The sequence below is a fragment of the Mustela lutreola genome, chromosome 3 (assembly GCF_030435805.1).
Source record: "Mustela lutreola isolate mMusLut2 chromosome 3, mMusLut2.pri, whole genome shotgun sequence".
NCBI lineage: Eukaryota > Metazoa > Chordata > Mammalia > Carnivora > Mustelidae > Mustela > Mustela lutreola.
The window spans coordinates 194,086,679-194,113,912 of record NC_081292.1 but is presented as its reverse complement, the minus strand read 5'-3'; the positions used below and the strand labels follow the sequence as shown (position 1 = coordinate 194,113,912).

The following is a 27,234-nucleotide window of genomic DNA, read 5'->3' as shown; positions in this document are numbered from 1 at the left end:
TGAAAAGAGTTTCATTTTTAAGTTTTGATTTGTCTGCGTGGCGGGCTACCCATCCGAGCCGGACTGCAGGTCCGTAGGTGCGGCTTCCTTTCTCTCTGTAGTTGTGCACGTCGCTGGGCTCTCACAGCGTAATCTGCCTTTCATCCACTTCAGTGATGGCCCAAAGAAAACACAGAACAAATCCACCCAGAGCAAAAGGAGGGGAGAGAGAGGGGGACGCCAGCCGATGGTCTTACAATTGGCAGGAAAAAGAATCGCCTTACATAAATAAATTAAAAGCTAGAATAGTGTAGGATTTAATTAAGCCTGACAGAGATCAGGCACACTGCAGTACGTCTAGAGGTGAGATCGAATCAGAAACCTGCGCCCTTAAAAGGTGTCAAGCCACATGCCTCAGCCACAGCACGTTTGCCCTAACTGTCGGGGGTGGGGGTCCGTTTGGCCCCAGACCCAAGCCCTGGAGAGACATGAAATCTAGAGAATCACCAAAAAACAAAACCCCACTTAACAGCGTACAACCCCATGGAGAATCTAGGTGCTTCCGGGCCCTAGCCCAGTGGGCAGAAGACCCAGAATCATCCAACTGTCTTCCGGGTAAAGTGATGGTTCTTAGGCTTTGCTATCACTGACCTCCAAGAGCCCCCAAAAAACTAAAGGCGCACAGGTGTTGGACCAAGAAATAGGAAAGACTGAAAAGTCAGCAACGGACATTCTAGAAGCAGACTGGGTGTTGAGTAGGGAAACATCTTGTTTTGGAGGCTTATGACCAGAGTGGTTATTGGTCCTGAAAGAAGTTGCTGGGGAGATTTTAGTGCAATAACTAGCTGGGTTTCTCTCTCTGTGTGTCTTTTTTTAACTTATGAGTTATATACAGCTACATCCTGGAAACATGCTAATAACACAGAAGCAGAAGTCCCTTTCTCTGCTAACCAGTCTCTCTCTCTTCTCCAGAGAGAGTAATCACAATAAACAATTTGAGGGATCTCTTCCCAGGCCTTATTTTGTACCGTCACAGACGTGTATGTTTGTGTCCAGCTATGGGGTTTGGTTGGGTTGGGGTCTGGTTTGTTCTTGCATAAATGGTACCGCAGCATTTCCTCCTTTGTCTGACAGCCTTCTTCCTTTCCTTTAACAAAATCTTGACAATACTTCAGTCTACACGGCCGCACTTACCCCGTCCTTCTTAGCTCTTACGCAACATCCCATATTGTGTCAATGTACCATAGTTTATTAACTGCTCCCCTACTGGTGGGCTGTGTCTAGTTCACTTTTTTCCTATTATAAACAACACCGCGATGAACATCTTTGAGGTTGTCTCTTGGTGCACGCTTCTCTCCGACAGAATTTCTGGGTCAGATGGTGTGCCTAGGTTCGTTTTAAGGGGTGCCGCAAATGGTCAAGGCTTACCTTTTATGGTGCACCCATCCCCATGTGCGAGATCGTGGATCTCTAGTGGACATCCTGGGCTCTGTCCCCTGCCACGTCTGCACAGACTGTGGAATCGCTGTGACTATCTCTCTCCTCAGAATTGGGTGGAGGGTTTGCAAAGGAAGACTTGACATAGTTTTAACTGCAGGGAATTTTAATTATGGGGTTTTTGTTTTCATTTTTCTCAAAACCTGTCCATCTGCGGAGAGCGTGGGCCTGGCTACGGGTGGCAGCTCTCTGGCGCTGCGGCCGCCGGGGCACAGGCGTTCATCCCTTCCCTGGCTCCCGTAGCCAGAGCCCTGTTCTCCATGATTAATGAGTTCCCCTTGGTTTCTTCAAAGAGGGACTGTGCTGTGCCTTGCTCTTATTTATTTATGTTTTCTACTAAAAAATTCATGTAAAAAACATCCTTTAAGGTCAGTGCACCGTATTGTGCTGCAGACTAAAACATTCCAGCCGCCACAAGCAGGCCCACGTGCCAACAGAGAGCCTCCTGGCCTTGGGGCCATAGGACCAAAGCCCCCGCCCTCGCCCTGAGTGGAGCAGGCATTCTGGGCCAAAAGGTGGTGTCTGCCTTTCTTCCACGGAGGTTTGGGGCTGATGTGACCCAAGGAAAGTCACCAGGAGGGAAGTGATTCTCCAGTAGGAGGTTTATATAGGCAGGCAAGCTGCTGACCCCAAATGGCTCCAGCAAGGAGGGACAAGTGGAAGAGAAGCCAAGGGGTCTGTTTGTTCAAAACACCATTTCTTCCAAGAGTGCCACCCTGATTTCTACTAGGCACTAAGACAAAGGGTTTTCATAATAGGGCTTTGCCTCTGAGCATATCGGACACTGTCTACTGCCATATATGGTTTTATGGGCTTTTTTTCTCTGACCTGCCAAAAAATCCAGGACTTTTGCCTCTGGGCATGGGGTTCATGTGAATAACTCAGGGTGGCTAGGGAAAGAGAGCTGCGTGAGCAGGAGGTATGGCTGAGCTAGAGATGCGTCACTGCAAACACACGCGCGTGCACACACGCCTTGTTTTGTCGTCTGATTGTGCAGAATTAAACTCTTCAAGATCATCAACTAACATACCCCTAAGCAAGGGCTCCCATCCAGAACGGGAATGATAGGATACCATGTCTCGGCTTTCAGCAAGCACACTTTGTCAGGCAGCGGGACTCCATTACCATGACGCCTGGACCGGAGTTCTCGGACTTGGTAGAGAGCAGCCAGCTGCAGTAATGATGAGGGAGAGAAAGCTTTGAGCCAGAGGTGGCCTTGACCAAAGTTCTATTCTCAGCCAGGCTGCTGGTTACTGAGGCTGCATTTCAGCAGACGGTTAAAGAGCCATTTTGTCCCTTGGTGTTTCCTCACTGCCACCAAGGGGCTGGGACAAGGGGTATGAGGACCTCAGGGGCCCGTGTGGACATCCCCATGGCTCACTGCTCCTCATGGGCCGTTCTGGCAACTGGCCCTGGGGGGGGGGGGGGGAGCATTAGGACCTAGACAGGGGCTGATATGGGTTTCAAAGCAGCTCCCCCCTCTACCCCCCACCCCAGGGAACCTCATCAGCCTTGGCCAACTGTAGGCCACGAGGGTAAGCTCAATAATGGTGTTCATGGGAAGTCCAGGCCCACAGCGCTGTGATCACTGTCTGGCTTGGCAACTCCCGACAGGGCCTCTTTCCCCGACCAGGACCTGTCTCCCCCCGTCCCCCGCCTTTGTGCCAGATATTGGTCGTCGTCCACTTCCACCTCCCCTCTCTCCATCGTCCCCCTCTCTTGGGGGCCCCTTCTCCTCTCCTCTGTCAGTCTCATACCATTACCAAGCCCCTTCCCAGAAAAGCATGGGGCAGATTCCCTCAAACAAAAGCTCGAGGGGCAGCTTTCCTCCAAGGAGTTGCGTTCTTACTGGAGACCAAATTATTCTCTTACGTGATAATTACAGTCCCTGGTCACCCGCAGGCTGCTGGGGGCGATCACCCCCTGAATGGGTAGAGAGAGGTGATTTTATGGAACCGCTAATATCTGCTCACAGAGTTGTTCATTCTTATGTTCTGAGGAAGAGCCCAGCTTTTACGTATAGCAAACTGCCCTGGTGGGATACATAAGGTGTTCTTTTCCGGGACTTACAAAATACGAAGGGAAGCTTTAAGAAGACATCTTCTGTCACACGGGGAGTGAATGCAGCTTTGTTTCTTCAGTTCCATGCTTTCACTCACCCAGGTCATAGGGAACTACGCCCCCTGAGGGCTGTTCCCAGGATGCACCTCTCCTGAGGGTCAGGACAGGAGGACAGGAGAAATGTCAAAGCCCACTGGGGGAGCTCTTTGAAAGGTAAAAATGTAAGACTTTTTTTTTTTTTTTAAAGATTTTATTTATTTATTTGACAGAGAGAGAGATCACAAATAGGCAGAGAGACAGACAGAGAGAGAGAGATGAGGAGAAGCAGGCTCCCTGCTGAGCAGAGAGCCCCATGCGGGACTCGATCCCAGGCCCCTGACATCATGACCTGAGCCGAAGGCAGAGGCTTAACCCACTGAACCACCCAGGCGCCCCAAAAATGTAAGACTTTTATCTCAGGGGAAAAAAAAAAAAAAAAGACTGGGGAGGAACGTCTCTACCTTGAAGTTTTATGGTTTCCTCGCCTTCCCACTCTAAGAAGGTCACCAACAAAAGAAGAACCTCTTTCTTGTTGATGTATCTGCTTAGAGTCATGAAGAATATCTCTGATTTTTCCAAGACCTAGGGTGGAGAGGTTCCAGAATTTTCCTCTGTCCCCATAGCCGGGTTTTTCCGGCCTGCACAATGGTGAATCCCATCTTCATTGCTAAATATTTCTCTGGCTGCATTTTTCTTATTTTCACACCACTGTTGGGGCTCAGTGGAGCCACTCTGGCCTCAGCTGCTCATCCGCCTCCACACTTGAAAATATTATTAGGTCATTTCACAGCCTTCTCATGTGCAGTTGGTATTTCAGTCCTTTTTAGTGTTTTCTCCTAGTTATTCGACTAAAAATAATTTTTAAAAAAATGGCTAAAGTCAAATTCAGACTCTGGATATCTCAAAGCGAGGCCCCCGTGTTTTCCAGCTTGAAACCATTTGAAAACTCCAAAAGATATTTTTTTCCATGACTTTGCATATAGTTGGCTATCAGCCCAAGAGAGATAAAAACCCATGATAAAGGATCTTCTGGTGATGTTTCTAAACTGAAGCCAAACCCAGCAAGGGATAAATGGCTCTCGAGTACCCTGACTCCCTAATGGAGGAGCTTTGGCAAAGTTTTCATCAACATCTGAACCCCTGGCTCCTTGGAGCAACTGGGGATGAACAACTGAATTAGGGAAATTAAGTGCGGTGGGGTGAAGGGAGCAGCAGCCAATACCAAATGTTAAACTGAATTAAGCACTTCGAAAGGCCAAGAAATATCTCCTAGTCCTTCATGGCTTCTCATTTATTTCAGTCTCCGTGTTATATCTCCTGCTGGGATCAAAACAAAATGGCTGAGAGAATTTTCCGAGGACAACTCCCATCGGAACAGCCCAGTGATTTAGCTGGCTCGGGGGCTTCAAGAACTTGGAATCAAATTCAGCAAGGGTTCTAAGTAGCCAAGAGCTTATCCCCCATAAATCACAGCCCCAAACAAGGTGTCGAAAATGTGGCTTGCTCACTTCACTGCTGATTTGTTCAGTGACTTACTGCATTTTTCGGCCCGCCTTCCTCAATTTCTTCCTCTTTAAAGTGGGGGCGATGACACCTGTACCTGTGAAAATGAATGATTTCGATGATCTCTTGTGTGTAAGAGATTCTTCCATCCTTGCTTTAAAGGCCGGGTGCAGTTTGGTGGGTTAAGCGGCCCTGTGAAGGCTGGTTTTATCAGTCTGGTGTCAGTTGAGGTGGAGGCTTAATACTTGGCGCACAGTTTACCCTCTTACTTCTTGATTGCCTGTTAGCAGGGCTGGTTTCTAGGGCAAATGAGCAAGTATCGAAAACGGGACCTTATGGCTTCCCCTTTACCTGTCCTTTTCGTGGTCTTCTCTTTCCACACACATCTAAGATGGCTGCCTTCAGGGAGCAAGGACCCAGGAGAAGGCAGACCTGGGGGGAAGACTGGGGCAGTGAGTAATGTGGGACCCTTTTCTGTGGAGTCACGTGGTCTAGTTCAACCAGCAGCCTCTTGAGAGAGCCCTCATCTGAAAGGCCCGCTGACCTTTCTCATTTTCTTCTCATAAGTCATAGAATTCTAGAACAGGGGAGAACGCCAATGGTTACTTGACGGAGGAGCAAACTGAGACTCAGAGGGTCTCACCCAGGCTCTCACACCTGGGGCGGGTCACCGAACTCAGACGAGAAGTAGGCAGCCTGTTCCCAGTGCAGTCAGTGCTCCTCCATAGCCCATGGGGCTTCCCCTCAGATACAGAGCAGAGCTGACCCCCCGCCAGGCAGACCTGTCATCGGCTTCAACCAGGCCTCTTGATCCACGGCTTGGAGTTGGCGTGGAAGGGACTCTTCATAGAAAACCAGCGTGTTGGTATCCTGAAGTGATCTACATTCAAGCGACCCGGGAATGGGCTGTCATAGATCATTTATCTGAAAAGAAACAGTGGTTTGGGGTCGACTTATCCCTCCCCTAGCTATCTCGTGAAGCTCCTTTTACGATGCAGAAAGTGAACAGAACAACATCAATGCCAATACCCTGGCAGGAGACCATAGCTTAGCAGAAGTGGTGAAAGTGAAGGTGGAAAACAGTCTCTGACCCCAAAAAACCTTCATTTAAGAGGGAAAAAAAATGGAAGAAAGTGAGGGAAAGAGGAAGATAAATAAAGCGTGTGTCCGTGTACATATGTGCACACAAGACGGGGAAGGAAGACCGAGAGAGAGCGCCCTGGTGGGGAATTCCCCGACAGCAGGTTGGCGTGTTGGTGTTTCCCTGCATAGCGTGTGTGGTCTGACCAGGCAGCATTCCAGACCCCACAGGGAAAAACACATCTCCTTAGAGTGGGTTCGGTTTGTGACCAGGTATGGCTGTTCAACCCTTCGTGCCATAATGTTGCAGTTTACTGACAAGGGCACTTGAAAATCTGTGACTCTTCTAGGGCGGAGGGAGTTTCTGAAACAGTGAGTGGATGTTCTCGTAACAAGCCCCTGCAGACCTCTTGCCCTGAAAAATAAGAACCAGAGGAGATGGGGGAGACCTTGAATCACTCTTCACTGTACACCTAACCCACTTCTTGGTGGTGCTAAGGAAAGGGGCTCCTGGGGAAGTGGGATTCTGCAGCCAAGGCTTCCATCACAATATGAAAACAACCAGATTTTGTTGCATTGCATTGTTTTTTAAGGGATGGCTACTCTGATCACTTGATTACTTAAACTCTTAATGGAACTCCGTTCCAGCCCTGCATGAGTTCACTTCTTCCTTTCCATGTGCTGGTTCACAGCAGCTGGTCAGGAGGAAGAGCAGAGACCTGACTCTCGAGAAGGGAAATCCAGGTGGAAGATTTGTAGCCAGACATGGCAATCTCTTTGAATTCCTTAATGGATCAGATAATAGTGAATTCAAGCCCAAACCAGGGGATCTGTATAGGAGTGAAAAGGCTCAGGCACCATGTTTGAAACCATCCCTATACATCCGATAAAGGAGCTAGAACTCCCCAGATCCTACCTCGCAGCAGCCTCAGTTCCAAAGCATCCTCCTCTCCGCTCGCATGTTTTCCTTCCAGGCAGTGGTCCAGCCTCATGTGTCTGACCCCCACCCCTGACGCCAGCAGCACTTGGAGTCCCCTCTACAATGCCCCGATTTCTTTTCTGCTGTTCTGGCATGGATGGGTTTTTTCTTCCCAACCATGCTAAAGGGTCTTGATTGTAGACACGTCCCATACTTCTTCATTCTTCAAAGTCCTTGGTGCAGTTCCTCGGCACCTTGTAAATCCTTTTTATAAGTGATGCTTGGTTGATTGGTTGGTGAATGAAGACCGCCCTTGGAAGAACGAGGTAAATCAGCCTTCCTCCTCTGAGTAATGCCTATCAGGGAAGACATGAGCCTCAAATTTCAAATCCTATTTTCACATTCAGGAGAAGTCCTCCTGGGTTCCCATAAGGTAGTGAGCCGATGATGCAGGCCAACAGTCAGAGAGTGTAGCCAGTCAACTAGGGTCCGTTACTACCCTGCTAGAATAGGGTAGTGATGATATGGTGGTAATCGCACTGTCCTGCCTATGCCCAAAGAACTCGCGGGCAGACCTGGGTGGGGGTGGGAGGCCTCCACTGTCCCCAACACCGTACTGAGAGTCCGAATTCAGGCTTTGGAGTCAAACTGGCCTGAGAATGAGTCCACAAGGGGTCCCAGAGGAAATAAGGTTATGGGAGAACAAAGGTTGAAAGTTGAAGTCGTGTGGGTGGTAAGATTCATTCCTGATCTGTGTTAGCCTATAGGCGTGGCCCATTCCCCTCTCCCTCACCCATCTCCTGCCCACAGACACACCCACCCATTGAACCAGAGTCCTGGAAGGTCCTCTCCAAGTTTGTCCTTTACAAAAAAGAAAAATACAATTCAATTCTGAGTCCTGGCTCCTACATGCTTTGGCTGTCTTTTGCTCTCAGGACAGGGCTGCCTCCCCTCTGGGCCTTGAGCTCACCATTTCTCCCTCTTCTCTATCCCTGCCTTTTCTAGCTAGAACTACAGGGACCTGGTGGGACGGGCACACTTCTTGCTGCCAACATCCTGAGGAATCGGGCTCAGTTTTACCTACTGGGCTTAACAGAAAAGGAAAGTGGCCTGTGAAGAGCAAAGGGGATTTTAAGAAAGAAAGCCCTTAATCAAACACAGATATCAAGAATAATAGCAAGGGGACTAGAGAAAATTGCTATCGAAGTAAATTGCTTTTTGTACAAATGTTCCCTTTATTTGGATTTTCCCCAGTGTGCCATTCTTTCTTGAAGGCTTGGTGAACAGATGCGCTTTTGAAAATGTTGATTAACTTATCCTTTTGTCGACCCCTTCCAACTCACCTAAGCTCCTGGGAACAGTGATTATACAAAAAGCCAAGTCAAGCCTCTACAGTGTTCTTCTTCACCTTGAGTAGCCTTTGATTCTCCAGATGCAGAAATCTCGGCCACATCTGGGCAATCAATTTCAGAGAACCTTAGAAATGGACCAGTTCTTGCGAGGTCATCTCATCCAGTCCTCTTGTCTCCAGAGACGAGAGGCTGTGATCTCCTAGGGTGAAATGTTCTCATACGCATTATCATCCTTTTACCCTTTTTCCTTCAAGATCAATGCCACACACACCCCTTTCCAGCCATGATCAATAGTGTCCTAAGAGTTCTTCCCTGAGGGTGTGCCGTGGAGGAAAATGGCATTCTAGCCTCCAAGAATCTGTCACTTCTTTGGCAAAGACCAAATCCCTAAAAGCAAGAACAGGCTTTGGCCCAAAAGTCACTGGCAAGAGCCCCACAGTTTTTGTGCTAGGCTGATTCCCATATTCTTATCCAGTGTTCTGCATCTTTTAACCGTGAAGGTGTTGAGATGTGAGCATCCCGTCAAAACAATTAATTGTTGGAAATGTGATGGGTTTTGTCCATGTGTGTTTGTTTGTTTCATAAGGTTAAAAAAAAAAAATCTCTAGGTTGACTTTCACAAGCTCGGTTTGGTCCGTATGACAGACGCCACCTGCCTCTTGTTGATTCATACTCACATCTTCATTCCAAGGAAACAGCCTGTGTCATAGGGGTCTGGAGAATAATGCAGGGGATGGGCATTGAGGTGGGGAAGCTGGCGTGACCCGCAGGTGCCAATTGCTGTGTGTAAACATGCCAGAAATCGGCTGGATTTATGGCGAATCAGTGCCACGTGGCGTTGATCCTTTCAAGCGGGGTCTTGGCAAGTTGTTTTGTTGCGTCCCTTGCTGGCAACCAGGGGGATCAAAATGTGCTTTAGCACTTTGGCCAGGAATGAGGAAGACTTCTATCTAAAAACATGTTAAAAAACACAGCCTCAGGGAAAAGACTGAACTTTGAGAGTGGCAGTGATAGATCAATCCTCTTTTCAGGTCAATGTCAGGTAGATCTTCTCTGAGAAGTGCTGATGAGGGAAAAGTTCAGGCAGGTCTGAAGTTCTTCTCCCCTCCTCCTCTTGTTGATAGTTTTAGCTGTCTGGGATTTGGTTTGGCTTAAGCCTGGATTTTGGGATATCAGTTTATAGTGCTGACCTCAAGGTTGCTCACCTGACTTGGGGTTCAGTCAAACTCCTAAATGACCCGCACACTCACTGGCACCATCTTGAGCGGACAGCCAGAGCAGACATAATTAACTAGTGAGAAAGAAATGAAAAATCAGCACATACCTAATTCTCTTTTTTTGATGTTTTACCATTTTAGACAGGTAATTTTCATTGGCTCTGATTTCTATAAGATGGACAGCATACTGAACAGAGAGACTGTCTTTCTCACCTCCCCCCCCAAAAAAAAATTATCATAAAAAAAGAAAAGATAGACAGCAATAATACTGGAGAAAATTCACAGTAAATTAACTTAGCTCTATTCAAGCCCAGGTTAGTCAGATTGGATGGCCATGTTTGACCTATTCTAAGCCATAAAGAAAGCCAGTGGGAAAAGGAGACGGAGATGGAAAGACAAGAGAGATCAGCGCAGGTACGTGGAGGTGGTTAGGCACCGGGACATTCTTTTCAATTCTACTTCTGCCTTAAAACATAAGATGATGAAATGTGACTTTGTTAAATTACCATACGTTTATTTGACATCCAGGAGAGAAAGACCCTCATCATATATGTCTACTTAATGCATGCATATGAGAAGGGTCAGTTAGACTAAATAAACATTACAGTAATGGCCAGGGATGATGGGCATGCTGTCCAGGCCGCCTTGGATAAATGCAGACCTATACTGGCAATGCAGTCATTACAATACAAGTGAGAACTTTCTTGGCGCTAAAGACCTTTTTTGTTTCTGTTCTTCTGGTTGCTGCTGGAAATAAAGACAAATCTTTTGAAGGGGAAAGAATCCCAGCAATGTACATACTCAATGTTCTAGAAGCAGATGTGACTGTTTAGCTGCCTACTGTACAGGCAGTCATTCTGAGAAAGGTTGCATCTCTGTCTGTTGGCCATGGTGATAGAACTCATTATAACTTGATTTGTTTGTTTTCTTTTTCATTATAGTGGACATTCCAGAAATACACGGGAGAGAAGGCTATGAAGATGAAATTGATGGTGAGTATTGCTATGATTTAGCAGATATCGTGAAATTCAAGTTTGGTTATAAAGACGTCAACAAAAGTAATGCCCGGGTTATTGGAAGGCCAGAATTTAGAACTACCAGTTAGAAATATAAGTGAAAAGAATCCAGAGAGGAATGAAGAAACCATCAATTGCTTTGTCAAGGTCAAATTTAGAAATTTAGAAAGTTTATTGAGTTCCCTCCCTCTGTCTAATCTGAAACAGGTCCCCTACTTAAGGCAACTTTCGACACTGATGGACTTCAAATCTGGATAAACCCTGTAGAAGTAAAAGCCAGGTTTCCCTATATGTGTTGCTGCTTGAACCCATTGACCTCTTCCCAAAAAAGGACTTGAGTAAATGAGTATACATGTGAATATTCTCCTAGGCTTTCTGTGGTTTCCTGTTCCCTGGCTTGAGGGGAGCCTTTCTCACACTATCCAAGACTCCAAGTAGGGCCCACTGCAAGATTTAGGTTTCCTTTCTGCAATGCCCATCCTGTGTTTTCATACTTATTAGGAGCTCTACTCTCCCACTTCAAATGCTCATACTTCAGGGAGCTGAAGCAAGGCCCCTGACTGGACAGCCGCCGAGCAAACATGCAGATATCATTTCTCCCCTCGACTCAGAGCAGCATGGGTCTCTCTGGGTGCCAGAGCTGATCTCCAAGAGAGATCACCACGGTTTCCCTCAAAGAACAGCTTTAGACCAAGATTGATGCTTTTAAGAAGAGCAGTTTATAGAACAGCTGCTTTTAACCCAACCTTAATCAAACACTTCAAGTGTAGTTATAGAAACAGCGTGACTAACCCAAACAGCACCTTGTTAACTCAATGCAGATTCTCCCTGCAAAACCCATCAAGCACTCCTTTTATGGGCAAAGCTGGGGAACTGGCCTGGAAGGAGAGGCTGCAGCCGGTCAAACAGCCGAGGCTCTATGATGGGTACAGAGAGTAGGGCCCAAGGGTGCAGAAAGCCCAAGTCCTATTCCTAGTTTCACTGCCTTCTAAATCCGAGACCTTGAGGGAGTTACCTGGCCACCTAATTTCTTTCTTTTTTTTTTTTTTAAGATTTATTTATTTATTTATTTGACAGACAGAGATTACAAGTAGACAGACAGACAGGCAGAGAGAGAGAGGAAGGGAAGCAAGCTCCCTGTTGAGCAGAGAGCCCGATGGGGGGCTCGATCCCAGGACCCTGGGATCATGACCTGAGCTGAAGGCAGAGGCTTTAACCCACTGAGCCACCCAGGCACCCCAGCCACCTAATTTCTTTAAAAAAAAAAAAAAAAACCCTGAGTTTCTTCATCTATTAAAAAAAAAGATTATAATAGTACCCTGCCTTCTTCATGGGATTATTAGGAAATGAGCTGTGGATGTGGTCATGCATTGGCCATGTGATGGAAACCTAAGTATATTCGTCTGCTAGGGCTGCCATGTAAAGTGCCGCAAACTGGGTGTCATAAACAACAGAAACATATTTTCTCACCATTCTGGAGACTAGAAGTCCCAGATCAAGGTGTCAGTAGGGTGGTTTCCTTGTGAGGACTGTGAGGCTTGTAGATGGTTATCCCCGTGTTTTCAAGGTAATCTCCCATCTGTGTCTGTCTCCAGATTTCCCGTTTTAATACAGACACATCCTTATGGGGTTAGGGTCCACCTGAATGAGCTCACTCTAAGTTGATTATTTCTATAAAGATCCTATCTCCAAATCAGGTCACATTCTGAGGTCCTAGGGTCTAGAACTGCAACCTAGGAACCTCGGGGTTCATAATTCAACCCACAACAGTTAGGTAAGGTGTATGCCAAGTGAGGTGTGGTGGTTGGAAAAATTTTGCCGCTTGGACAGCCGGGAAGGCTACCTTGGGAAACTCGCATGTAAAAATAGTCTCAGCCTGTCCTTCGGTTTCAGTCGATACCAGTGGAAGTGGGAGGTGAGGTAGCAAAGAAAGAAGTGTACCCAGAACGCAGGATCACCCCAGAGCTCCAAAGGCCCCCCGAAGTTTCTGTCCATATCCCGAACTTACCTAGTAGGAGTCAAATTATTTAAATATCAAATATTTAGGTCACACTAGGTATGTGCTGGACACCAAGGACTTTACCGATATTAATTCATTTAATTCTCCTAGCAACCCAGTGATGTAGACTTAACAGTACCCCCGGTTTATAGAGGAGAGGACAGAGGCAGAGAGGGGTTAAGTAACGTGCCCAAAGCCTCGCAGGCAGGATATGATGATCCTGGGCTCTGACACCAGGCAGCGTAGTTCTGGAGTCCCCTTGCTCGTCCTCGTGCTCCGAAGACCCTGTGAACGGGGCTGGGGAGGCTCCGTTACTGAAGGGGCAGCTCCCGCAATCTCCCGTGTGCTTTATGTCACAGATGAGTACGAGGTGGACTGGAGCAACTCTTCTTCCCCGACCTCAGGGTCCGGCGCCCCTTCGGCCGACAAAGAGAAGAGCTGGCTTTACACGCTGGATCCTATCCTCATCACCATCATCGCCATGAGCTCCCTGGGCGTCCTCCTGGGGGCCACGTGTGCAGGGCTTCTGCTCTACTGCACCTGCTCCTACTCGGGGCTCAGCTCCCGCAGCTGCACCACCCTGGAGAACTACAACTTCGAGCTCTACGACGGCCTCAAGCACAAGGTCAAGATGAACCACCAGAAGTGCTGCTCCGAAGCGTGACGGATTGCACCCAAATCACATCTGACGTTTCATTCCAGCAAGAGGGGCTAGCGGAGATTACATTTTTTTTGTCCTTTCGGAAACTGAATGCCATAATCTCGATCAAACCGATCCAGAATACCGAAGGTGTGGACAGAACAGACAGACCAGTCGATGGGGGCGGGGAGATTGCGGCCGCGCAGGGGGGCCAGGACCCACCTGAGAGCGCCGTGGCGGAGTCGCGTTGCTGGGACTAAGACGGGAGCTCATCTCTTTGGGGTCACAGTTGTATTTCGTTTGTGAGTTTGTTATGATTATTATATTTTATTTCTTTGGTCTGTGAGCAACTCCAAGAGGCAGAAAAGGAGGACTTTTCTAGGATGGAAGCAGAATAGTGGTCAGTGGTACTCTGTTCTCTCGTTCTAATCAGCACTTGAAAAGCAAAAGGTCTTTTCAGACTGTTCATCTTTAGGGGAAAAAAAAAAAAAGCCGTCCAACTTACCCTGTCCTCTGATCGTCTTATGACTTCCGGGATTTGCTGTGGTGTAGGTCCTGCCAGCCAACCCTACAGGCTGCCATTTCCAGTCCTAGCATTTAAGTAGGATGTTGTTGCCTTTAACTTTTTTTATCCAGGGGAAAATTGCCATTTTAGGGTCAGCGTGAATAGCTCTTTCTTATATGAGATTTAAAACAAGCCGGAAAGGAAACTTCACACGTCAAAATCCACAGAAGCATCTCCATGTTAGAAGCGGACAAGCCTTAACGTGCTTCGTGACTAGGAGCCATTCATTAAATCTAGACCCAGAATTTGTGGCTGTGAGGCTACTTCGAGGGGCCTCTGGTGGTGGTTTTGCGTTTTTCTTTTGCGTCCTCCTTGTTCTTCAAAAACATCCACGTATACACACACATGCACGCGTGCGCGCACACATCGTCAGGTGTCTACTCCCCAAGGCATAGCACTGGTCGCTGTCCTCAGAGATGGAGGCTGGAGGCAAACACGGGCTGTTAGGACGTTTTCTCCACTGGTGAGATGTCACGAGACGGAAAGGAGAACAGTGGAGAAGGAAAAAAGAGTCCAGCCTCTGTGATGGTGTCATGGCAAAGCCTAAACAGGCTCTACGGAGGCATTTGGATGAATTCGTCTCTTTGATAGGCTAGTAAACACTGAGTTCTCCTCGGGGTTATAGCCCCACGTCAGCGTTTCAGGAGAGTCAGGTAGGATGTATGCGAGCTGATCTGAACCAGAAATGCGCAAGTACTATGGACCAAAACACTAACAACACGGCTTCTACTCCAGAGAGACCTGTGTTCTTACACACACACACACGCACATACACACACACACACACACACACACACACAATTTATGTGTTTTTTATTAAGTGCCTTGAAACAATGAAAAAAAAAAACCTGTATTTTCCCTCTATGTAGAAATCAGTGAATATCATAAAAGTAAGGCATTCCTTCTTTCCGAACCCCCGTGACTCCACTGCCAGTTCCCCCGGCTCACTGCTGATCCTACGAGTGGATTGAGCCCTGCTGCCTGAGAGGTAGTCATGGCCCTCGATGACTCTCACCTACTCTAGGAGGGGAGGCATCAAACTGTGAAGGATAAGATTGTCCGCGCCAAGATCCAAATCTCGATTTTGTAGTCATGCCTCAAGATCGCCTGTGTGCTGGAAATACATTTGAAACCCAGCCAGTATGCCCAGCCCATTGCTTATCAGTGGTAAACGGTCAGACCATTTTTGCTGCTATGGTCACCCACGATTTCATTTGTCTCGTACCCATGTGAAAGGAAAAGGGTGAGTGGGACCGGCGGGTTCCTTCAATGCGAACATATGGAAATGCTAGTTCAAATGGTAACGTCACAGTGTTTTGTTTGCGGAGAGGGAGAGTCCGAACCGACAGCTATTTATTCATATGTGTGTGTGTCTTTGCAAGCCTTTGAGTTCTCTGTATCTACTGTGTATGTGAATGGTCACGTGGGACTCCGTGATGTTGTTGTGACTTTGACCTAGGGCCCGAGTGTAACTGCTGATCTCGGCACTTGTTGGCACAGTGGTAGTTAGAGTGAAAAGTAAAGCTGTCAAGCCCACGGGCTTAGCTCTAGGACCCCCCCAAGCTGGGCATGCAGCAGAAAGCAGTTCTTAACGCTTTGTCGAAAGCAAGTTTTTTATTAGCCTACCTTCCTCTTCGCCTTCCCACGTAGCTCAGTGTTCAGGAAGCTAGCAAGTCCTAGGGATTTCCAGAAGTTGCCTGCAGAAGAAGAGAAGTTCAAAAGCCTACCTTGGGGGTCCTGGCCCTCTCAGGCTCTGTGGGTCCTTATACAGTGCCCCCAAAGACCAGCCCTGTCTTCAGCCTGCAGCTGGCCTCTAAGTTACGCACAAGCCAACCTACATCCCCCCGACGGTCCGCCATCCATTCTCACCATTGGCTTGTTTGGGGCCCCGGGTGGGCCCTGCTACACAAAAGCAAGCCACCCAGGGCTACGTGTAGATACCTCACCAACACTGGAGGCTGGTCCTTTGTAAGACAGAACGACAGTGGGGTCTGGTCCCAACTCGGGTGCCCTGGTGCATTTGTTGTCTCTCTCTGCAGGTAAACTAGCTGACCCGTCCCCTTGAGTCATTCCCTTTGGGAAACCCAATTCACAGTATTGATCTCCTTTTTTGCCTTGTACTGAATGACACATTACCTCCAGGCTCTCCCGGACTAGGCAGTCCACAAGGCCACGGGGTTGCTTTCTCTCTTCGGTGGGGATGGGCCGTTGACAGGGATGAGGGTCCGAGGAGTGAGCACGAATGCAAGAAAGCAAGGGGGAAAGTTAAACGGTCACGCAGAAGATGAACTTTTCCAGGGTTTGCAGTTAAAGGTGTTCGACCATTCGCCGGCTGAGCCAGATCGCGGGAACTTGAGAGCTTTTACTGTGATTCTTCAATGTAAAACATAAAACAACAAGGTCAAACTGTGTTTATATGATTTGTATAAAGTCTTTTTAAGATTGCTATTTAAATAAACATTATACCAGAGATATGTATCTGCATGTTTTTTGTTGGAGGCAGAGAGTCTTGGGTTTAGGGTGACCGTCCCAGTTTGCCTTGGGTGTTCGCTCTGAAAATCCCTGGAAACCCCTCCAGCCCAGCCAAACCAGGATGGTTGGTCATTCTCCTGGGACAATGTTTCTTAACCTTTCTTACGAAGTTAGGTTGATTGGTTGGCTGGCTTCTTATAAAATGAAAATAGGGTGGGCTGGGGGATTGGGCCATCCGACCAAGGGGGCTCCTTTAACTCAAAGACTTGCCGACAGATTTCGGAGACCGTCATCCTTGTAAACCCTCTTCCTCCCAAGACGCCGCCAATATCCTGCAACTTCTGACTCTTCGCTGCTTCCTTCCTGTGCAAACATGTAGCTATCGATATCTATGGTGATTCTAAGGTCTGTGGCGGTGCTTCTCGAAGTGTGCTCCCGGGACCAGTGGCTTAGCATCACTTGGGAACTTGTCTGAGGTGTACATTCTTGGGCTCTGCTCCAGATCTACTGAATCAAAAACTCTGGGAGGAGGACCTAGTGATCTGTGTTTTAACCAGTCTTCCCGGGGCTTCTGGTATTCTTTCAAGTTCAAGAACCTGTGGTCTGGGAGAAAGGAAAAGTAGCCCGGCCTCGAGAAACCGTTAGGGGTCTTTTCACCTGTGGGTTTTTGGATTTGAAACAAACTAGACTTTTTTTTTTTTAAATATTTTATTTATTTATTTGACAGAGAGAGATTACAAGTAGGTAGAGAGGCAGGCAGAGATAGAGGGGGAAGCAGGCTCCCTGCTGAGCAGAGAGCCTAATGCGGGACTCGATCCCAGGACCCTGACATCATGACCTGAGCCGAAGGCAGAGGCTTAACCCACTGAGCCACCCAGGCACCTGAAACAAACTAGACTTTGGCCAGGGAAAGCTAAAGGAGGTTGAGTTCCATTCTAGGGAGTACAAGTTCCCAAGGGAGGAGGGGGGAAAAGCTTTATTATGAACTCCCCCACAACACACATGAATGGGAGTCTCAAAAAAGCAAATTTGTCCTGTGGTTCTGTTCCCCACGGAAAGGAAACTGGGTTCACCCATTTACTCAGGAAATGTTTTTGAGCGCTTCCTGATTCCGTAAACTCTTGGATCTTACACTCCGATGAAGGGGACCACCAGCAAATAGCCACACACATCAAATAAAGACTGGTTACATAAATGTGGTGAAGGCGGCAAACAGGTAGCTCTGATGGAAAATTACTAGACAGTAAAGGTGTAATATTTGTGTTACTTGAGTTCGTATTTGCAAAACACAGCTCTTTATTACTGATGTTATGGGATTTGCAGTAATTAAATACATTGCTCTTATAGTCAACAACACTCACTATAATGAAAGCTAACGAATCTGAAATCCAATACAATATGGCTCTTTAACTCCTTTTCAAACGAATGACTTGGGTCACTCCCACTAAATGGTTGGCCAGAGAAGGCCTCTCTGAGGAGGTAATATTTAAGCTAAAATCTGAAGAGATAAGGAGGAGTCGACTCAGCCAAGTGCCCGGGAGAAATTTTCCAAACCGAAGGAACAGCATTGAGAGGTCCCTGCTGTGGGGAAGAGTCTGCTGTGCCCCCCAGGAACTCCAAGCAGTGGGAAAAGTACGGAGAAGAAGCTGGAGAGCAGGGTAAGACCCTTCCAGGCACAGTCAGGGGTGGGGGTGGGGGGCACAGTCTGTTCCATATCACTCTTCGGCCTTCCTTAGTTTATAGAAAAGAGAGCTCCCCACCCCCCCCCCCCAGTCCTCCCCCCGACCCCCACTGCCTTCCCACTCCTCACTTACTGGCCAGTAAGGTCACCGCAGTCAGATTTTTGCAATTTCCCTCTCTGCCCCTCTGTGATCTTTATGATATCATGTGTCTCCTGAGATGCCTGCTTCTCTCCTATTACTGACCCTAGCAGCAATAACAAAGGTTACAATGAAAGCAAATTTTTACTTTCCTTTAGTTGAGCTTTTGGGGATTTTTAGAGCCCTCATAAACTAATAATATCTCCTGGTTCCTAGCCATCTAGTATTTACATAAGGTCTTTTTTTCGCCCCCCATATCTGCATCCTTCTGGAAATGTTTATACAATCCTCAGGGGAGGGAGTGAAATGAAGTTGGAACAGGCCCATCCTTGAGGGAAACAGGACCCATCTGGAGGCTGAGGTGCCCCTGTCTCTGCAACGTTGGTGGTAGTGATGGGGGAGGGAGGGGGCCTGAAGAAAAAGTGGAAAGATGAGTCTGTTCCAGATCTCACAGGCTTCCGTCTCTAATCCCAGGCTGAGCTAAACAAATTCCTGGGGAAATGCTCCCCCCTCCCCCACCCCACTACCCACCACCCACCAGGAGACTGGGTGTGAGGTGAGGAGGTGCTGGTCAGACTAGGAAACGCTACCTGCGTGGGTCCCCAGAAACTCCTCCCGCCCGCCCATGGGCTTCCCGGGAGCTCTACCTCTCTGCTCCCATCCACAAAATGGGAAGCGTCCTGAGTAGCCCGGGGACGGGGACGGAGAGGCGGAGGCCTGGCTTGCTTCTGAATCTCCACCTCTCAGAATATCCCAGGCCTCGCAGCCTGCAAGGCTGCGCCTCCCCATTCCTTGACCCCAGAAGAGCTCCTGGAGGAAGGGCATGCTTTCTGGGTTCCCCCAGAAGACTGAGGTGAGAGGCCTGGGAGGGAGGCTCTGCAGTTGTTTCTGCCGCTTATTCAGAGAATGACACCTGTTTCCTCTCTCTTCCCTGCCAGAAACCCCATCCCACACCCGTGTGCAGGAGCACAGTTCCGGCGCCGCTGGCTTTCCAGGGCTCGGAGAAGAGACCCCCTCCACTGAGGCCTCAGGCCCCATCTGGTCGCGGGGGTCTGAGCTTTTTCCCTCACGCCCCCTCCCCTCCCGGGGCACCAGGTAGCAGGGCCTCCCCCCACCACCTTCTCCACGGAGGATCCGGCCCAAGCAGGTCCCACACAGGGTGCAAAGGACCTGAGGGCCAGAGGCACACAGAGGGGCCCAAAGAGCCCTCCACCAGCAGGGAGGTAAAACCCCGGGCCACGGACCTGGGACATGAGGATTTGGGGCGCTCTCCTCTGGGCCCCTCCCCAAACCAGCAGGTCAGGGCAGCTGTGGTCAGGCGCCCACCCTCCTCCACTCCCCCCTCCCCCCATTCAAACCAAGTCCCCAGCCCCATGCAGTACCGCTTGCAAACTGCAGGCGGCAGCTCCACGCCCCCCCACTCCCCCACCCCCGGGTCGCTCTGCACGGTCGGCCTGGCCAGGCTGCCGGGCTCCGGAGCACAGCTCAGCTAATAAATCTCCTTCCTGAAGCCCTTGACTGCCTCCGCTGGGAATCGAAGCGCAGCCTTTCCAAGCGCCCGCCGGCCGCCCCACCGCCTGCCAAGCTTCTCGCATAACCACACAACCGTCCTGGCAGCGCCTTGACTCTGCGGCCCTCGCAGGCAGCCTTTCAGGCTTTGCCCTTCTTCTCGACTTTTCCCCCCGCCCTGCCCTCACCTCACACCTCCTGAGCCCGCCCATTTCTATTCCCAGCCAATCAGGTTGCAGTCCTGCGTGAGCGCAAAGAAACCTTGCGACGGTTCTGAACTTGGCGGTGCTCTTCCCCCCCCCCCCCCCTCGAAGGCGGACTCGCGGAGGAGGTGGGTGAGCTCTGGTCCCCGCGCTGGGCGGACCAGGGTTCTCAGTCCCACCTCCAGCTCTGTGACCCTGGGGAGATCGGACACATTTCGGCTTTCCCACCTGGGAACAGGGCATTGAGCTAAACACACTCGGAGCCCTGCACGGACCCCCTCGCCAGCAGAAGGTTCCGTCCGTCTGTCTGAATGTGTGTCGTGCAGCGAGGCCAAAGTGCACCCGAGCCTCCGGTCCCCACCTTCTCGCCGACTCCCGTCTGCAGAGGCGCCGGTTCCCTTTTCCTCAGCTTGATTCCTCTGGAGCTGGCCCCAATCCAAGCCCATCTCAGCAGAAGTGCTCTCCCTCACTCACAGCCCCTCACTCACGGCAATTTACCGAGACGTGACTGTGCTTACTTGTCTCCCGTTAGCTCTTGGGAAAAAGAATTTCTGCACGACTCCATTTATATGGTCAACACATTTTATAGTAAACGCCTGTAGGTACCTTGCTAGATGCTAGGGATGGTGATACGCATAACAGACATGGTCCCAGCCTTCAGGGAGCTTACAGTCTAGAGAGACATGAGCAAATCAGATAACCACACAAGTCCAGCGGAACAGCCGTGGCAGGAGCTATGAAGTGATGTGTGGAGAGCTGTGAGTGTGTGACGGGTCAGAGAAGCCTGAGCTCCATGGCCCAGGGGGGCTGAAATCCCAAAGTGATTCAGGTGAATGGGAAGCGCTGGGAGAGAGCTTGTCAGACAGAAGGCCAGCATGGACAGAGATTCGGAGCCCACGGGAAACCCGGATGAAGCAAAAGTGGAGGGTTAGGAGAAGCATCTCGTTCTCCTTTGTGAATCAGGACCATCCACACACAAGAAATGTTTGTTGAATGAATGAATGACTTATAGAAATTCTCCTGACAGGCATCAAGCCCCCCACTTTGCACAGACGAGAGAAGCTAAGTATTTCATTCCCCCTCGTTGCTACCTGGCCTTCAGCGTAGAGGAAACCGTGGAAGTAGGTTTCCTAGAGTCTGCCCTGAGAAGTTATGCCCACAAGTCCCAACATGGAGATAGGCATTCTCTGTTTGAAGATGATGATTTAGGTGAAATATATTCAGGTTAAAACACTGTTGAAAAAGCTGGAGGCTTGCCGGAGTTTGCAAATTAAAATATCCCAAGCGGCTACTGTGGGAAACGGTATGGTGTTTCCTCAAAATGTCACACAGCAGTTACCGTGTGATCCAGCAAGCCCACTTCTAGGTACATATACCCAAAAAAACTGAAAGCAGCGCATCAAACAGATATTTGAGATATTTGTGTACCAACATGCACAGCAGTGTTATTCATTCTAGTCAAAGGGTGGAAACAATCCCGATATCTATCAAGGCAAGAAAATAAATTTGGTAAGATCACACAGTGGAATATTATTCAGCCTTAAGAAGGAATGACATTCTGATACATGTTACAACATGGGTGAGATTTGAAAATATTATGCTAAATCAGACATGGAAAGGCACTTCATATGATTCCACTAGTAGGAGATACCTAAGAACTGGCAAATTCAAAGAGACAGAAAGTAGATCAGAAGTTACCAAGGGCTGGAGGGAGGAAGAATAGGGAATTACTATTTAATGGATACAGAATTGGGGATGATGAAAAAGTTCTGGAGACAGATAGCAGAGACAGTCGTATGATGATGTGAATGGACTTAATTCCAGAAAATCGTGCACCTAAAGATGGTTAAAACTACAAATTTCATGTTCTGTATATTTCACTACAATTTAAAGAAGCAACTTGTCTTTTTTAAAAGTCCCATTTTTTTTTAATGTCTAATACTTGGGACATACTTAAACTAAAAAGTTACTGATCATTTATCTGAAATTCCACTGTAACTGGGTATCCTGTGTTCTAGCTGGCAACCCTAATTGAGGGCTTCCTCTTCACCATTAGCTTCCTAGAACCTTCCCAGGATTCAGAGACCATCGTTTCAAAACCAAACTCAGTGCTTGTGGGCTGATAAGAATGAGCGTACGAGATAGGCACAGGAAATCAGGAGGGGGCCTGCCCTAATTACAGACTCAGCCCTAGACAGAGGCCACGAAGTGACTCCCTCAGCCCTCACTGGCTCCATCAATGAAGAGGTAGAGATTAAAAATCTTGGTTGGGTTTCCCATCTGTTGTTTAATCATCATGATCCCCAAATGCAGTAAAAGCTGGTTGTAAACCCCTTCTTATGATTGACCACGTGGCTAGAATTGCAGTTGCAGATGGCGACGCTCCTGCGGATGACTCAGACGATGGCCTTGTCCCCCGCCATCAGTGCGTCTTCACACCAGAGTTGGGAAGAACCCATGGGGTGCCCAGATGCCTAATTGTACCACCGCTTGCACCCATGTCTTCTCAATGAAAGAAATTGCCTGCACAGCTCATCATGCAGCAAGAAACAACAGGTGCAAAAGGCAAAGGCCACTTTGGAACCATTTGGACCAGAGAACATGGCTCCGTCTAACAAGACCGCCCACGGACTTGGCACGCCCGCCTTCATCTGCCTGTGAGCCGGGCCTGGAACCAGACCACAGCCCTGGAGTCCACGGCGGCCGTTCCAGGTGGTCCCACCTACCCCTTCTCTCAACCGAGGCGAACGGCAGCTGGGGAGGGCATTTCACAGAGATGGGTCGTGTCCAATTCATTTTTACTAGGTGCTGACAAGTCACTGCGAAAGCTTGGAAATGTGTAGCACAGCAAAAACACACGGGTCACAATGCACTGGTGAATGATTACCAGAGGAGAAATTCATTACAGGCTGCTCTCAGCTCCCATCACATACGGAAGCGTTACATTAACAAGATGGAAGGTCCCTGGGCTTCCCCTCCTGACCGCAGCCCCCACCGCCACTGCCTGCCACCCCACTATTTCAATTTGTGTTGCATGGTGGGAGCGGAGCCCAAAGGCGGGGAAGTTAATTCAGCTATACTAATCAAAAAGGGGGCCACGGTGGCAGCCAAAGCCAATGGAAGCAGACTCGACCTGCACGCTGCACGAAATTCTTTATGCCCAGCCTACACCAGCCCTGACCGCTGTAGTCTGGCATTTATCTATGGCATTAAAACAGGGTGAGGATTTGGGGCAGGGCGTGGTTATATAGTTTGCTTTTCATCCTGGGTGTACCTGTGTCCCTGTTGTTGGGCCTGGCCATCATCCCTGTTGGACCCAGGTCCCCTTTGCATTTCTAACCTTTCCTGACATAGCCACGGTCAGATGGAGGACCTAGCAGGTGTCAGCACAGGGCCTGTGCTGGAAACAGCTGAGTGACCAAGACGGATAAGACACGCTCAGTGTGGCACCGTCTGGACCAACAAGTTCTGGGGCAACAGGAGCAGGGAGTCTCCGTTTTGTGGTGGCCAGGAGGACGTGACCGATCAAGTGGCCTTCAAGTCCTTGCTGTCCAGTGTCGCAAGCAGTCACCGTCTAATTCCTCTTTCTCATCTCTCTTCTCCAATTAGCACCCCCCCCCCCACGAAAGAATCACAGGCCACAAATGGAAGGTTAGCGGAGAGTCAACAGCTCGCAGACGGATGGGTCAACAGTTCTTCCTTAATGGGATTTCTGCTCCTTCAAGATGCCACTCACATGCCGAGGGGCCAGACGGCTGAATCTGCTTTCAAAGTCAACTGCGCAGCCAGACCCAGGACAGACGGGCTCTGCCTGGGAAGTGGGGGAGGGTGCTCTCCGCAGGTGCCTTCTGCAGAAGACCAGAAGCTCAGCCCTCTGGCCTCACTCCTGCGCCAAGCTCCTCACCACCGGTGGAGCTCCTGTTGCCAGTGTCTCCCTAAAGTGGCTGAGCGAACCCCAGTGCTCGCCAGCCAATCCATGGCCGCCCATTCCCTCTCCTGTGCCGCGGTCCTGGGCTAAAAACTGCCATTTCCTGACATGGCATTCCCTGGGCTGAAGCGAAGGGAGTGCCCCTGTCCCAGGAGCGCACCGTGGAGACGTGCCCTCAGCTCTCCCTGCCCCGGGGAAACCTTCAGAACTGTTCCATTTGTCTAAGTCCCGTCCATCCTTCATGCCAGAGTCTGCCTTTTCTCCTCACCTCCTTTTTCAGAGCAGCCAAGAAAGAAAATGTCACCGCATTGGGGGCTGATTCAAAAGCCTGGCTTAGACGGGTGTTCGGTTTCGTCCTCCTGGCCCCATGTTTTTATCTCCCCCTCCCCCACTCCTGGGTTCATGGGCATCGTTTGGCCTCCCCTCTGGGGCTCGTGCCTCACTTATGTTCTTCTAGAGCATCGGCCTTAGAACCCACAGAGCTGTCGTGGGCTGCAGCCACTGCTCAGGGGACATGATGCTGATTTTTAGGAGGGGGAAAGGGCTTGCCAGGTGAAGACGTCGCCACCGCCATCAACACCCTAGCAGGGATTCGGAGGGCAAATGGCTGATGCGAGTAGATGTCCCCTGTATTGCCTTATAGAAACCCTATTCCCCACGTTTGTCCGAAACACACGGACTCGTCCCCAGGCGTGGCAGGTTGGTTGGGGAGAGCGTACGTACCTGCTCTCCCCTGTATGCCTCAAACAGACTTTAAGCCGTGAAGGGCAGGTGGCAGTTCGGACGAAGATGACAGAATGCATCCTTGACAGCCGAGGCTCCCCCAGAAGGAGGGAGCTGATGCCCTGATGGATGCCCGAGGGGGAGGCTGTCAGCAGGGAGGACAGGAGGGAGATAAGGGTCTCAGTCAGCGTCACAGCCATCCTGACACACACGGCTGTAAGTCACCTTGGGTAAGGAGTCCCGCTACTAGAGTGGAGAAGGGCGAGCAGGTAATAGAAAAACAAGCAAACAGGCACCTCTGTGGGCCCTAGGCTCTGGGATAAAGACGCTTGGCTTGGTCCTAGATAGAGATGCACAAACCTCAGGACTCTGTCTGTCCCTCCTCAGCCCCAGCAGAGGTACAGCACTTTCTGAAGTGCTTCAGTCAATGCCAGAGGGTTCAACACAACCGAGGGTGAACTTTAGAGCATGTAAATTAGGTCTCCAGCGCACTGTTACAAACACATATATTCCAGCCAGCTGCCCAGGACGACTGACGTGGAAAGCCTCCTCCTCCTTCTACCTGCGAAGAGACCCTTGCTGACGTCCAAGCCTGTCCTTGCCCACTGGCACCTGCGGTGAGAAGCGGCACATGGTCAGGAAGAGGCCTCAAAGGCTCAGTGTTTTGACGAGAAAAGATTGCTCCGATTCCAGAAAGCCCTGAGACTGCAGTTCCACAACCTTGAACCCTCCTGCAGATGGGATCAACGTTGGCCAAACCCATTTCAGAGATTGTCTTTCAACATGTTTTAATTAGATATTTAAAAAATAATAAGCTTTTTTTTTTATTTTTTTTTGTCCAGGGGACCGGGATTTCTAAGTTGGAAATAATGGAAGGATTAGCGATTAATTAATTGCTGGCAGGTGTGGAGAGAAGCCATCTATGGCTTCTTAGTGTATTTTCCCCTTTCTCTCTTAAGATCATTTTTTCTTATTCTAATTAATTTTTTGCCACCCCAGCACTCCTCTTGTCAAATACTCAAATAAACTAAGCAAATAGAGTGTGCCGAGACCTTCGCACTCGATATGGTGTTTAATTGGAATTGTAGCCTTGTTTTCTCCCGGTGGAGTCTTGGGGTACCTGGAAGCTTTCCCTGGCAGGAGAGTTGGGCTCCAAAAGTGCATTTTTAGCAACTAGTTAATCTTCCTTTCAGGTGCCCAGGGGAGGGTATGGCTTGACGGAAACAAGGAGCAGGAAGCCACCGAGTGGTTTTGTGGTTTCTCTTCCTTGGTAAGGAACAGAGGCGGTGACAAGACGAGGCTACGGGCTTTGTCCCTCCCGCCTGTTCCATGCTCACTTCTGTGGGTCTACCCGGCCCAAATGCATGTCAGCTGTTGTGCCAGCCAAGGCCTTGTGGCCACTGAGGGCCTTGGGGGACCCACACCCCGTGCATCTCTGCGGGAGGGCGCCATCTCCGTTGTACACCTGAACAGCTCAGTCTGGCACAACGATCCAAATCCACATCCTCAAACCCAAAATGTGGCCAGAGGAGGAGTGACAGGCAAGGCATGTGCTCAGGCACAAAGCCCAGGCACTAGCCTCCCAGGGAATGGGGACTTGACATGGAGCTCTATTCTTTCCGGAAGGACAGCCGCTCCGAAGGGCTGGGGCACAGTACGCTTCCCACTACGGGTTTCCTATCTAACTCCGAGAGAGAGCTTCAACGACATAGAGCTATTGGCTGTTTCAAAATGAGTTATGGGCTTCAGGGCATTATTCTGGTGCCTTGCAACAGTTGGGGGACTCCTTAGGAGGGAAGGCTTAGGCTGTCTTCTGAATAGCAGCCATGGTGTTGGGCCATGACCATAGATTTCTCCAGAAATAATGATTAGGAAGAATAAAGAAGGAACGGAAGGCGAGCTTTAAAAGTGTGTCTCTGGTGACCACTATGTCCTTCAGCCCAGAATATTCGTCTCCAGATCGAGGCAGAGACAGAAGCAGTTTGCTGTGACGGATGGAGCCCAGATGATTCCTTGTCAAGCATTTCAGAAACCGTGAATTGAAAGGTAAAGCGGGGCTGGGGGTGGCAGAGAAGGAGCCCCGGGGAATGGGGGGACTGCTGCTCAGGAAGCTAGGAAGGAAATGAGAGTTGCTTCTGAGGGCTTCTAAGATCATGCGGGCGGAACAAGGGATCCAGCCAGAGGGAAGATTTTCTGGTTCTCTTCTCAATCCATCTTCTGCTCGCTCCCGAGTTTGGAAGTACTGAGGGACTGGAGTGCAGGGATTCTAAAGCAGCCCTGTATATAGTTAGTTTTTTGTTTTTTGTTGTTGTTTTTTTTTTAATCCTCAGGGATAGACTATTGGGCAGCTGTAAAAAAAAAAAAAAATCATAAGAGCAAGACAGTGCTTTATGTATAAATATGAAAAGATCTTGAAGACCTATAGTTAAGCCAAAAAAAAAACCCGAGGTACCACATCAAGCGTACAGCACAGACTGAATAAATTGCAGGGCCCTGCGGAAAATGAAATGGGGGGGCGGGGGAGTCAACGATGATTACGAACTACAAGCCAGCAATTGCAACCGTGCAATCAGAGGCAGGGCCCTCCTGAACGCACGGCCCCGGGGGACTGCACTGCGCTCTCCACAGCCGCAGAGCCAGTGCGGCTGGTAGGCTCACTTACGGAGGGCTGGATGAGAACTAGGGAAAGAAGAAGGCCCGCGATATGCCTAT

The 27,234-nt window shown here is 49.4% G+C and overlaps 1 protein-coding gene across 2 annotated transcripts in view; it reads left to right on the top strand.

The window, feature by feature from the left end:
• The window catches only part of NRP2 (neuropilin 2), a 115,040-nt gene extending 98,703 nt beyond the window's left edge, over positions 1-16,337 (top strand). For both annotated transcript variants that reach the window (XM_059168297.1, XM_059168298.1), the window contains exons 16-17: positions 10,589-10,639; positions 13,022-16,337. In XM_059168297.1, coding sequence (XP_059024280.1) covers positions 10,589-10,639; positions 13,022-13,326 — 356 coding nt within the window. In that variant the 3' untranslated portion in view covers positions 13,327-16,337. The remainder of the gene's footprint in view (positions 1-10,588; positions 10,640-13,021) is intronic.
• The last annotated feature ends 10,897 nt before the right edge of the window (positions 16,338-27,234 follow it).